The sequence below is a fragment of the Ahaetulla prasina genome, chromosome 1 (genome assembly GCF_028640845.1).
Source record: "Ahaetulla prasina isolate Xishuangbanna chromosome 1, ASM2864084v1, whole genome shotgun sequence".
Lineage (NCBI taxonomy): Eukaryota > Metazoa > Chordata > Lepidosauria > Squamata > Colubridae > Ahaetulla > Ahaetulla prasina.
The window spans coordinates 62,868,454-62,881,528 of record NC_080539.1 but is presented as its reverse complement, the minus strand read 5'-3'; the positions used below and the strand labels follow the sequence as shown (position 1 = coordinate 62,881,528).

The following is a 13,075-nucleotide window of genomic DNA, read 5'->3' as shown; positions in this document are numbered from 1 at the left end:
TATATTTTTTATTTTATTTTATTTATTTATTTGTCACAACAGTATATGTAAGCATAAGCATGAAATAACTATACAGTATATAAGCATATATATAAGCATAAGTATAAAAAAAATTGGATACAATCAAAGGGGATATTGGGACAGGAACGGTAGGCATGTTGGTGCTCTTATGCACGCCCCTTACAGACCTCTTAGGAATGGAGTGAGGTCAATAGTAGATAGTTTTTGGTTAAAGCTTTGGGGATTTTGGGAAGAGACCACAGAGTCAGGTAGTGCATTCCAGGCATTAACAACTCTGTTACTGAAGTCATATTTTCTGCAGTCAAGATTGGAGCAGTTCACGTTAAACTTAAATCTATTGTGTGCTCGTGTAATGTTGTGATTGAAGCTGAAGTAGTCTTCAACAGAAGGACATTGTAACAGATGATTCTATGAGTTAAACTCAGGTCATATCGAAGGCGGCGGAGTTCTAAGTTTTCTAAACCCAGTATTTCTAGTCTGGTGGCATAAGGTATTTTGTTGTATTCAGAGGAGTGGAGAACTCTTCTTGTAAAATATTTTTGGACATGCTCAATTGTATTAATGAGGTATGGGTTCCAGACAGGCGAGCTGTATTCAAGAATTGGTCTAGCAAATGTTTTATATGCTCTGGTTAGTAGTGTAATGTTTCTGGCGAAGAAACATTATACTATTATATATATATATATATATATATATATATATATATATATATATATATATATATATATATATATATATATATATATTTTCTGAGGTTTTCACGGGTGTTTGTATATAGGTCTTTGGTTGTTGGGTTTTCTCCCGTGTAAAATTGGAAGTGTCTTGGCGGCGTTTCGAAGTCTCATTCGTCATCTTCAGGCTTCAGCTTGTGCTTCTGGGAGCAATGTGTGATCGCAGCTATTTCTTCCTTTTAACTGCTGGTGGGGTTCAAAAAGAAATAGCTGCGATCACACATTGCTCAAAGCACGAAGTTGAAGCCTGAAGATGACGAATGAGACTTCGTCAAACGTCGCCAAGACACTTCCAATTTTACACGGAGAAAACCCAACAACCAAAGAGCTATATACAAACACCGTGAAAACCTCAGAAAACAAATATTGCACCTCTACGGGAGGAAATCCACCATCTGACCAGGACCTATGAAAACTAGAAGTCCAAAGAGCTTCCATTTTATGTGACCTCGCATTCCTACGAAACTGCGCGATGAAAATTTAATCCCCAAATGCTTCCAATTGAAATTCCACTCCAACTCTGCAGCCACCAAACGCATCCTAAAAAGAACAGAATTGGCCTTAATCAGAAATGAACTTCACACAAAAGATTCCTCCTAGATCAAATCAACAAAGATCTCCTCACACTTCACCTCAAACTCAGCAACAAGATGCACCCGGCACTTTGGGACAAATCCAAAACAACTTGCCGTCTGGAGGCGAAACACAGACCACCCTCAAGACAGACACGCACACCAACAAACTCCGAAGACTACAAGAACGCCAGAAACAAACCCTCCACCCTCACAGCAACACATGAAACAAACAGTGCATAACATCTCAGATAGGATCCTCACCAAAGCTGAAACCGATGTCCTTTCCAAAGTTCAACTTTGCAGTCACTCCCAAATACATCCCCACTGAGACCATTATATGCGGAGTTGAAACCAGCCTGACCAAAATCAACCCCGATGGCGCTAACAAAATCAGACTCGAAATCACCAACATCCTCTGCAGCAGCAAGCCACCCAAAAGCAACTTACCCAAAGAGGAACAGACAGCACTACTTAACCTGAAAAAGATACCAGCATAATAATCCTACCAGCAGACAAGGGCAACGCCACGGTGGTTATGAACACATCTGACTACCAAACCAAATTAACCAACCTACTCCAAGACCCTGCATACAAGCCCCTAAAACAGACCCCACCACCTACCTAGAAAAACCACTAGATCCAAAATAAAAGCCTCCCCATCAGCGAAGAAATCCAACAAAGAATCATTCCCAGAGAAATCATCCAGATGCCCTAAGCTCTCGGCCTCCCAAGATACACAAAGAAGGAACCCCACTCAGACCCATAGTCAGCTCCATAGGCTCACCTCTACAAAACCTAGCCAAATTTCTCGCCAAACAACTACAGCCCTATGCAGAATCCATCGCCTCACACGTAAAAACTCATTCCAGTTCATAGAGATCATAAAGAAACAAAACTTACAGCCCAGCGACCTACTCGTGAGCTTTGATGTCATATCCTCTTCACCCAAGTGCCAATCAAAGAAGCCTTGACAGCTATCCAAAACAAATATATCCATCCCACTAGATCAGATAGGATGACCATGCTCCAGGTTCCCTCCCTAAAATCATGCCATCTAATGGGACCTTGAAAATATATTTTTTCTGTGGCTGCCCCTATCTTGTGAAACATCCTCTTACCAGCTATTCAAGAGCCCCTCCCTTCTATCTTTTTAGAAGGCAAGTAAAATCTGACTATTTATTGAGGCACTGGATAGGATTCTTATGGTTGATTCCGAGTCAAATGAGAAAACCAATGACAAGTAGCCAGCTCCAGGTGTGGTAACAGATCATGAGCAGTTGCTCTAAAGTCACCAGGTGGACTTTTGTCTGAGCAAACAGAGAAGGTGGGACTGGCCAACATACCAGCAGACACAGCTGCTATTGTATTCCAAAGATGAAGATGCAGAATTACTGCCCCATCCCAATGGAAGAACATGGTGGCCTTCAAAAAGAATACAGCAAAGGCGCTCTGCAAAACTGCTTGCAAGGAAGGAGTTTTACATTGCTAAACAAGAAACACCTATTAAAACAGAGTGGAAAACTCAAATCCCCCTGTTGATGACCACTGCTTATGTGCCTTGACTCTTGGACCTCATGACTGTGACTTTGAACTGGAATGGCTGACAAACCTGCTACAGGCTCTTTGCCTTTGGATTTCATCTGACTACTCTTTTGCTCATTATTTTGATTTTGGAAATCTGTAAGCTAAATTTATATAGGAAGATAATATGGAAGGACGGCAATTGAGCCTGCTGTGGGGCATCCCAGAGAGATTATTATGGCACAAAGTTTTGTTTCAATATTTTATTGCTTTACGGTTTTAGTATTGTTTTGTTAATTGGTTTTATTGTGTTGTAAACCACACAGAGTTGCTTAATATGGATGCCCATATAAATCTTTTAAATAAATAATTAGTAAAAGCTTTTTTATGGGATGAGCAGAGAATGTTTGCTAACTACATAGTATGGGAGAATAGCTCCATTCTATCCATCCCCAAAAGCCTGTTTCATACAGAAACTAACTTTTGCTAAGAACATGCAGAATATCAGTGTTTGTGTCAATCCAGGATCTCTCAGGGCCCAGCAGTCAGATAGTAGCTGATAACCATTAATTGAGGAAGAAGCCTCTCTTCCACAAGAACACAACATTGTCAGCGAACTTGAAATATTGCAAAAAAAGGTAATGTAATGCAATATTTCAAGCAGCAAATATTCCAGTCTTGCCTGTTATATTATAACTTTTGTTGTTAGAAGGACAATTCAGCAATATTCCAGAAGATAAACTTTGCCCCACTAGCTGCTAGAAATAGTCCCTAATGCACTTTTGCTCTCTTCTAGATTTTGTGGTAAGATGACTTAACAATGTATTTTCTAACCCTTTCTCACCACTGTTCAGAGAAGGATAATTCTTCTTCTCTTAGCTGACAGTAACTGCATACCTCCAAAAAGGTTGCTAAATTGATTGTAAGTGCCATCATTATCCAATGTGCTAGTGTTCAGCAATTTTTCAGTCTTCAATTCCTTTTTTTATATAAGGGTATTTCTATAAAAGCCCTGGTGATGCACTTGTTAGAATGCAGTATTGCAGGCTAACTCTGCCCATAGCCAGGAGTTCAATTCTGTCCGTCTAAAGGTTGACTTTGATCCTTCTAAGGCCAGTAAAGTGAGGACCCAAATTGTTTGTGGCAATATGCTGCCTTTGTATACTGCCCAGAGAGTGCTGTAAAGCACTATGGAGTGATATGTAAGTCTAAGTGCTATTGCTATTGTTATAATTTTCATATAACATTTCATTATGTTTTTTTGCTCTTTGTAAAAATAAATAAATAAATGTTTTGGGATAGTTACCTGGAAAATACGTTGCAAAGACTGTAAGGAAGTTGCAGGCAAAACTAAGATGCAAAAACGGGACAGAAGACGAGTACTAATCTCATTACTTCCTACATTTAGAGGTGTACAGCATGCAACTGTGGCAATGTCCTGAATATTCTATTAGAAAAATATACACGATAGCATTTTTTAAAAAAAGCTTATAAATTAACATATTTATAATATTGTTTTATCGGTTCAGGATGATTGATAATGAATTTATAAATTCTTATGAAAAGGTTCTAATGCAATTAAAAGAAATCAATCTGTTCCTAGGGTAAGTACAGAGCTTCATACAAATATAGACAAAAGTACAAATATCTTCAGAAATACTTCAGGTTCATTAAGACTTTTATTCAATAATCCCCCCCACAAAACAACTTTAAAACTGAAAAATGTATATGTAATAATATGTAATATAACTGTAGTATAATTCATAATGTAACTAATATAGCTCAGAATAGCTATGAGCTAACATAGCTCAAGATAGCTGCTGACTGTATAATTAAAAAACTGAATTGAAAAATCAAGTAACTAAAACGTCTGCAATTCTGAGAGCTAAATCATATGTGAACACAACAGATTAATATACTTAAAACTCTGATATACTTCAATACTTTAGTGAAGATAAACTCACAATTCAGAAGGATCTTGGCAGACTTGAGCACCGAATCGTATCCTAGCCAACAAGGTGCAGTTCAATAATGAGAAAAGTAAAGTCTTGCACTTAGGCAGTAAAAACCAAATGCATAGGTACAGAATAGGCAGTAACTGGCTCAACAGAAATAATTGTGAGAGGGATCTAGGTGTCCTAATGGATCACCGCTTAAGTATAAGCCAGCAGTATGCTGCAGCTACCAATTCAGTCCTAGGCAGAGGGATAGTATCAAGGCAATGAGAAATGATAGCATCACTTTACACCAGTGTTTCTCAATTGTGACAACTTGAAGAGGTGTGGACTTCAACTCCCAGAATTCCCCAGCCAGCACAGCTGGCTGGGGAATTCTGGGAGTTGAAGTCCACACCTCTTCAAGTTGTCACAATTGAGAAACTCTGCTTTACACCATGCTGATGAGACTACACTTGGAGTACTGCATCCAGCTTTGGTTACCAAAATACAAAAAAGATGTTGAGACCCTGGAAATGTGTATAGAAGAGCAACAAAGATGATAAAGAGCTTTGAGGGTAAATCATATGACAAATGGTTGAGGGAGCTAAATACGTACAGCCTATCAAAGAGAAAGATGGGGAGACATTAATAACTGCCTTTCAGTACTTGACGGGCTGTCACAAAGTCTTGTTCTCTAAGGCATTAGAGAGCAGGGCAAGAAGTGTGGAAGCTTGTTAAAATAAGATCCAACCTACAACTAAGGAGAAATTCCACCAACTCCATGAGGCAACTTTTGGGAATAACCAAGTCGGTTGCCTGGCAGCTTCCTCTATGGAGCTAAAAAAACAAAAAGTAAGATCAGCCAACTTCTCATGAAAGTTGCCTCGGAATGAATTTCAACTGATCCAGAATACTATATTTACATGACAAATTTTTAATGAAAAGATCTTAATTTAACAAAAAACAAAAATAACAAAAGAAATGTTACCCATATTAAACATACTTTCCATTCAAGGTGTTTAATGTCATAAAATCCTCCCAACTCCACAAACTGACGGATGAACTCTAATGGTGGCTTGGATCCATATGCTTCTGTGATTGGCATGTTCAGATCATCAATAAACAGTAGTGCCTTGAAATAAGTATAATAAAAACCATAAATGACTATCACATCTAAAGTATATTAACAAAAACATTAGACACTTAATTTCTATCTGTGGTATTTTTATTATTATATATAATAAGTATGATCCATTATGCATATATATAAAGGGATTGGACTAGAAGACCTCCAAGGTCCCTTCCAACTCTGTTATTCTATTCTACAGTATATATTGTACTCAGTCATTGAAGAGATGGCTTAGAAAATCACCCTAAATCACCCTAAATACTCACAGAATTAATAATTGGCTCCAACAAAATTTCTTAATAAATTATCTGAATTAGAAATAGCATTTGAAGGGACCATTCTACGCAATAATCAAAGTTTGCATGTGAGGTGTTTCATTTTTCACTAGTAATGGAACATATTAAGTAAATCCATTTCTTGTTCATTTTTCCAGATGTAGCTTGTAATATAATTGAGCCTAAAAATATTGAAATATTGAAATATATGCCTAATTGTAACCCATTTCCTTCTCTCTCTCCCAAAATTTGTTTTTTGGGGATGGGATGGATGTTGTTAATTTTGTATAACTCTTTTCCTGTCTTCTTCCTCATTCCTTTCTGTATAACACACGGATAGACAATTTGTTCTAGGCTGGAGAACACAACTTGCTTCTTGAGAGCCAAAAGCTTTCTGATGGTATCAGTAAATGAGGATGTTTGAAACCTTTGATACTTTTTTGTGGCTTTCAGTGATTTTACATGTAATTCTTGTTTAGCAACTATCTCATTTAGCAAATATCCTCAGTTACAACAGTGATGAAAAAGTAACTTTATAATGAAAAAGTAACTTTATGACTAATCCTCACATTTATGACCTTTGCAGTTCTATAAAGCAAAGGAACTGAAGTAAGATCTTAAGCACAGTTATGATTTTAATTTAGTGACTGCTTCACTTGTTGACAGAACTGTCAGTTCTGATTGTGGTTGCTAAATGAGGACTATCAGTATAGGGATTTAAAAATGATAATATTTTGCAAGATCTCAGAAATTTTCTGAGTTCTGGCAACTTTCTGAAATGTAAATTTTTACTTTATATTTTAATTTGGACCTCTAGAGACCATGAGAATCTGAAGTTCTTGAAAAAATTAAAAGTTAATATGTTCTGTTTCTTGCATTAGACTAATTGTGGTTCAAATCCATTTCTTTGAAATGAAGACTGAATAAACTGCTTATTGTGTATGTGACTTATAAATAAACTATAAATAAAGTTCTTACTTGTTTAGATTGTGGAGCACCCATGACATCTTTACTTTTCAGTATTAATTTCTGGGTGATCAAACTCTTTGTTTGAGCTGCACTTGTATGGGCACCTAATTGTAATTTACAAATGATAGGCCCTGAAGATGGTTCTTCTACATCAGAATCCTCTCTTATTGAGCTGAGAGCTGAAACTTTAACAAATTGAATTGTTAACATTTTACATAATTTTTAACTGTTTTAGGTTAAAACCTTTTAAAAAGTGCTGCCGCCATCGCCGCTACCAGTTCGCCCAATCCAGTGCGAACCAGTAGCAACCCACCACTGATATCAATGATTTAAAAGACTTGTAAGAAGGTTCAAAAGAATATGCCATAAATAGATTTCCCCTTCTATATTATTACTATATTATGTTATTAATCTTATATATATCATTTAAAACCTTATGATGTCAATTTATAATTCTTATAAATTAATTGGTATATTAGGCTGGCAATGAAAGATACCAACATGCTCTCGATATGTATTAAAAAATTCAGATGTGCATAGAGAAATGAAATAAAGTCAAAGGAATAGAATTCTTAGCTATTTTATGGAACCATTTTTATTTACTTTTAAATTTGGCCAATCTTAATCCCTTTAGTAGGTTGTTTTTTCATTAAGGATGTGATTTCAGTATTTAACATTAGGCATAATTTAAACTTATTTCTTTAAAATTTAATATATCCTCATTTTAAAAAGAAAATCTAACCCTAAAACATTTTCTTCTTTCTTTAAAATCAATGACATACGTAATTCTTTGGTTGAAGAATGTGTTATTTTCCAAGAGCTACGAAATTGATCTGTTTTCAGCGTACTGTAGTTCCTCATCAAGCTAGACAGTAAAACATAAACACAATGAAGAAAACACAAGATTGCCAGTTCTCCCATAAAATCATCAAAAATTTGGTTGGAGTTACTACTTTCTAGAATTTTCCAGTATATTAAATCTAAACCTATCGTTACTGTACTATTGTTAATTTATTTATATAGATAAGTCATCAACATCAACAACTTTATTCAAAGAAAATACACTGAATCACATCAGACATGAATGGCCGACTGTGATTTAGCTTTATAGAAGCCTAGTGACTCTTCCCACGAATGGAGAAGTCATAAATCAAAAAAGAAGGAAAAAAACTGCAGACTGGAGATATAGATATAAAGAATTCAAAAGTCTTCCATGGTCTTCTACCATGACCCCAAATCAAACTCAATTAAAAAATGCCACTGGGAAAAAAAGATATATTCTCACTTTTGTTTTAACATTAACATACTAGTCAGGTATTGCTGAAATATTTAGGATCAATATATTCAAGAAAGAGCTTGAATTGCCCTCTAAATTTCTTAGCAGTTACCTTGTTATTTTAGTTTGGTTGTAGTAAAAGACCTCTCCTAATATTGTTTTCTTCCTTATATTTAATCCATCTTTTTGGAGTCTTCCAAGCATATTATCTATCATAGTAGTCTTTCCACTGCCAGGATCTCCTAAAAATTACAGAAGAGACTATCAGGCTTCTATAGTTATAATGAAGGAGATGAAGAAATTATAAAATTTGTAATTCCAATTAATAAAAACATTCAGCTGGATTTGAAATTAATTTAGAATAGAATAGAATAGAATAGAAATTTTTATTGGCCAAGTGTGATTGGACACACAAGGAATTTGTCTTGGTGCATATGCTCTCAGTGTACATAAAAGAAAAGATACGTCCATCAAGGTAATTATAATTTGTAATTAAGAAAATAAATTTCAAACAAAAGAAACACCAAAATTATTTAATTTTCTCTCTGCGCATGTCCAAGATGGCGCCGCGCCGCTGAACAGGAGCTGCGGCGACGGGCCTTTTTTGGACCCGACCGGGCGGGGGTCTTTTGACAGCTTGGACCCCCGCCCGGGTAGAAGACAGTGCGGATAGTCAGAAGATGGTCGGATTGAGGCTGGGTGGCTCCGGGTTGCCTCAGGAGGAGTCCCGGAGCGCTCTCCCTCCGACGGCAGTATGATCGACCGGGTTTTTCCAGCGGCGCGCAGCGCCTGGCTCGGCGTTGCTTCGGGAGGAGCCTCGGAGCTTTCTCCCCCCAGCGGCGGTATTGTCGGCGGTGCGGGCAGCCTGGCCTTTTCCAACGGCGGTGGCAGCAGCCGGGCTTTTCAACGGTGGCGGCGGCGGCCTGGCTTGGTGGTTGCTTCGGGAGGAGCCTTGGAGCTCTTTCCCCCCAGCAGCGGTACTATCGGCGGCAGTGGCGGGGGCCTGGCTGGTCTGGTCTGGCGATGGCCTGGCCTGTTGGTGGGCGGCTGGGTCCGGCGAACTGGCTCAGTGGTTGGGGCCGGTGGCATGACCCAACAAGCCCGGCGGGTGAGTGGCCTACTCCAGCTGGCGGCCTGGCTTAGTGGTCGCAAAGAGGCCCGATGGTCGCCTTCTTTGTCATCTTGAAGGTCGTCCACGGGCCTAGCGGACGCCCTCTCTATCATCTAGAGGACATCAATGGGCCGCCTGTGGGGGGCTTTTTCAAGACCTTTGCCCCCCCGGACTTTGGGAGAGAGATGGCTCGGCGGTGGAGCGGCTTGGCCCATTGGGCGCGTGTTTGGCCTGGCGGTCTGATGGCCTGGCGGTTCGGCCTAGTGGTCGCCAACAGGCCCGGTGGACGTTTTCTCTGTCATCTTGAAGGACGACCACGGGCCATGTGGGCGCCTTTTTACCATCCTGGCTCCTTGCTGCGTGACCACAGCCCTGCCCGAGCTGTTGGAGGTACTTGCCGCTGTGGCGGTTGAGACCCCCAGACTTATAGTCATGGGGGATTTCAACCTACCATCAGCTGGCTTGTTATCGACTGCAGCTCGGGAGTTCCAGGCTTCCATGACGGCCTTGGACCTGATTCGAGTAAATGATGGCCCTACGCACATGGGGGGAGGCACGCTGGATCTGATTTATATCTCTGGACAGTGGTTAAATGATCTGGAATTAGATGATTTAGTAACAGAACCGATGTCATGGTCCGATCATTTTCTCCTTCGCCTAGACTTCCGAACCGCCACTCACCATCGCAGGGAGACGGAACCTTTACGTTGGTTCCGTCCCAGGCGCCTGATGGACCCCGAGAGGTTCCTGACAGAGCTTGGGCCATTCCCTGAGGATCTGGCCCACGGCACGACTGAGGAACTAGTCGTGGCCTGGGAACAGGCTGCGGCTGGGGCCTTGGACCGTGTCGTGCCTTTGCGGCCACTGGCCCGGCGCAGATCTCGTACGGCCCCTTGGTTCTCCGAGGGGCTGATGGAGATGAAACACCGGAGAAGACGCCTCGAGAGCACCTGGAGGTCCAGTTGTTCCGAAGCTGATCGGACACTAGTTAGGTCCTATTCTAGTGGCAATGAGGGAGGCGAGGCGTTCCTACGCCTCCACCCTCATTGCGTCAGCAGATAACTGCCCGGCCGCCCTGTTTCGGGTGACCCGCTCCCTCCTTCATCAGGAGGTGCGGGATGACCCTTTGCAGGGATGTGCCGAGGAGTTTAGTGCTTATCTATATGATAAAATTGCTCAGCTCCGGGATGGTCTGGACCGAAATTGGGATGATCCAAGCGAGGGAGAGGAGGCACGTCTTGTCGAGTCTGTTTGGGATGAGTTTGACCCTGTGGCTCCCGAGGACGTGGACAGGTTGTTGGGGAGGCTTCACGCCATGTTTACTGGACCCGTGTCCTTCCTGGCTGGTACTGGCCACTCAGGAGGTGACACGAGGCTGGCTCCAGAGGATTATCACCGCTTCTTTGTTGGAAGGGTTTTCCTGCCGCCTTGAAAGAGGCGGTGGTGAGACCCTCCTCAAGAAGCCCTCCTGGACCCAGCTATTTTGGGTAATTATCGCCCAGTCTCCAACCTTCGCTACGTTGCGAAGGTTGTAGAGAGTGCTGTGGTGCGACAGCTACCCCAATACCTGGATGAAGCCGTCTATCTAGACCCGTTCCAGTCCGGCTTCCGACCCGGATACAGCACGGAGACAGCTTTGGTCGACAGGTGGATGATCTCTGGAGGGCCAGGGACAGGGGTTACTCCTCTGCCCTGGTCCTATTAGACCTCTCAGCGGCTTTTGATACCATCGACCATGGTATCCTGCTGCGCTGGTTGGGGATTGGGAGTGGGAGGCACCGTGTATCGGTGGTTCTCCTCCTATCTCTCCAACCGGTCGCAGACGGTGTTGACAGGGGGCAGAGGTCGACCGCGGTGCCTCACTTGTGGGGTGCCGCGGGGTCGATCCTTTCGCCCCTTCTGTTCAACATCTATATAACATCTCTCGCGGGTTTGGCCCCCCACATTATCGAGGGCCCATCTTGAGGATGGGTTTTGGGACCCCGAAAGGGGGCATGCCAAAATAGGAGACTTAGGGATTTTTAACTAATTGTTTTAATTGGCTTTTAAGGGAGTTTTAATGGGAATTTTAAGGGAGGTGGGAACTGACGGGTTTGGGTTGGGGGGGAGGGGGGAGGGTGGGGAGGGGGAAAAACCTGTCAGGGGGGGGAGACGAGTCCAGCAAGTGTTCACGGCGGTAATTTAATAGGTCCGAAGGTGGCGGGGGAGGGTCTCGTTCCAGTCCACCAGGGTTTTGCTATCAATACGGTATGTGGGAGAGGCAGATATGGCAGAAGGGGGGCCATATCAGGTTTTGGGGGCACATCCTCATTATTTAAGAGCGATCGCGTGCTCCGGCCCCCCAAAATTTTCCCGTTCCCCGAGTGGCCAGAATACCTGGGACTTGGGCCTTCGGCTGATGTTATGTAATGCAAGATCCGTGGTTAATAAAGCTCCCCTGATTTCAGATCTAATTCAGGAAGGGACCACGGACGTTATGGGCATTACGGAAACCTGGTTGGGCACGGAAGGGGGGGTTCCCCTAGTAGAGATGTGCCCACCAGGTTTCCGAGCATTCCATCAGCCGAGGGCGCAAGGTAGGGGTGGCGGGGTGGCGGTTATTATTAGGGAGAGTCTGGAACCGAGGGAGACCACTGTGCCTCAGATAGCTGGGTGTGAAACCCTCTATGTGAAGCGGGGTCGCAGGACTCAGGTGGGCTTGTTGATCACGTACCTGGCTCCTTGCTGCGTGACAACAGCCCTGCCCGAGCTGTTGGAGTTGCTAGCTGGGTTGGCAGTTGAAACCCCTAGACTGTTGGTCATGGGGGATTTCAACTTGTCATCAACTGGCACGGCATCCTCGACTGCTCGGGAGTTCATGGCTTCCATGACGTCCATGGACCTGACTCAATTAATTGATGGCCCTACTCACATCGGGGGAGGCACCCTAGACTTGGTATTTATCTCTGGCCAGTGGTTGAATGATCTGATTTTAAATGATTTAGTTATAGACCCTTTGTCATGGTCAGATCATTTTCTCCTTCGTCTGGACTTTCAGACCGCTACCCACCGCGCGGGAGACGGAACCAATGCGTTGGTTCTGTCCCAGGCGCCTGATGGACCCTGAGAGGTTCCTGATGGAGCTTGGGCCGTTTCCCGAGAACCTGGCCCACGGCACGACTGAAGAGCTAGTCGCGGCTGGAGCTTTGGACCGTGTCGTACCTTTGCGGCCTCTGACCCGGCGTCGGTCTCAACCAGCTCCTTGGTTCTCTGAGGAGCTGAGGGAGATAAAACGCCAGAGAAGACGCCTAGAGAGTGTCTGGAGATCCAGCCATACTGAGGCTGACCGGACACTAGTTAGGTCCTATAGCAGGACCTACCTAGTGGCACTGAGGGATGCGAAACGTTCCTACGTTTCCTCCCTCATTGCATCAGCAGATAACCGCCCGGCCGCCCTGTTTCGGGTGACCCGTTCTCTCCTTCAACAGGAGGGGCGGGAGGACCCCCTACAAGGGCGTGCCGAGGAGTTTAACGGTTATTTATACGATAAA

General features: G+C 42.8%; 1 protein-coding gene across 1 annotated transcript in view; it reads right to left on the bottom strand.

Annotated features, from left to right (window-relative positions):
- Positions 1–13,075, bottom strand: part of DNAH14 (dynein axonemal heavy chain 14) — a 279,895-nt gene that overhangs the window by 92,909 nt on the left and 173,911 nt on the right. Inside the window, exons 48-50 of the mRNA XM_058169855.1 lie at positions 7,168–7,343; positions 5,789–5,917; positions 4,155–4,295 (exon numbers count right to left, since the gene is read on the bottom strand). Coding sequence (XP_058025838.1) covers positions 4,155–4,295; positions 5,789–5,917; positions 7,168–7,343 — 446 coding nt within the window. The remainder of the gene's footprint in view (positions 1–4,154; positions 4,296–5,788; positions 5,918–7,167; positions 7,344–13,075) is intronic.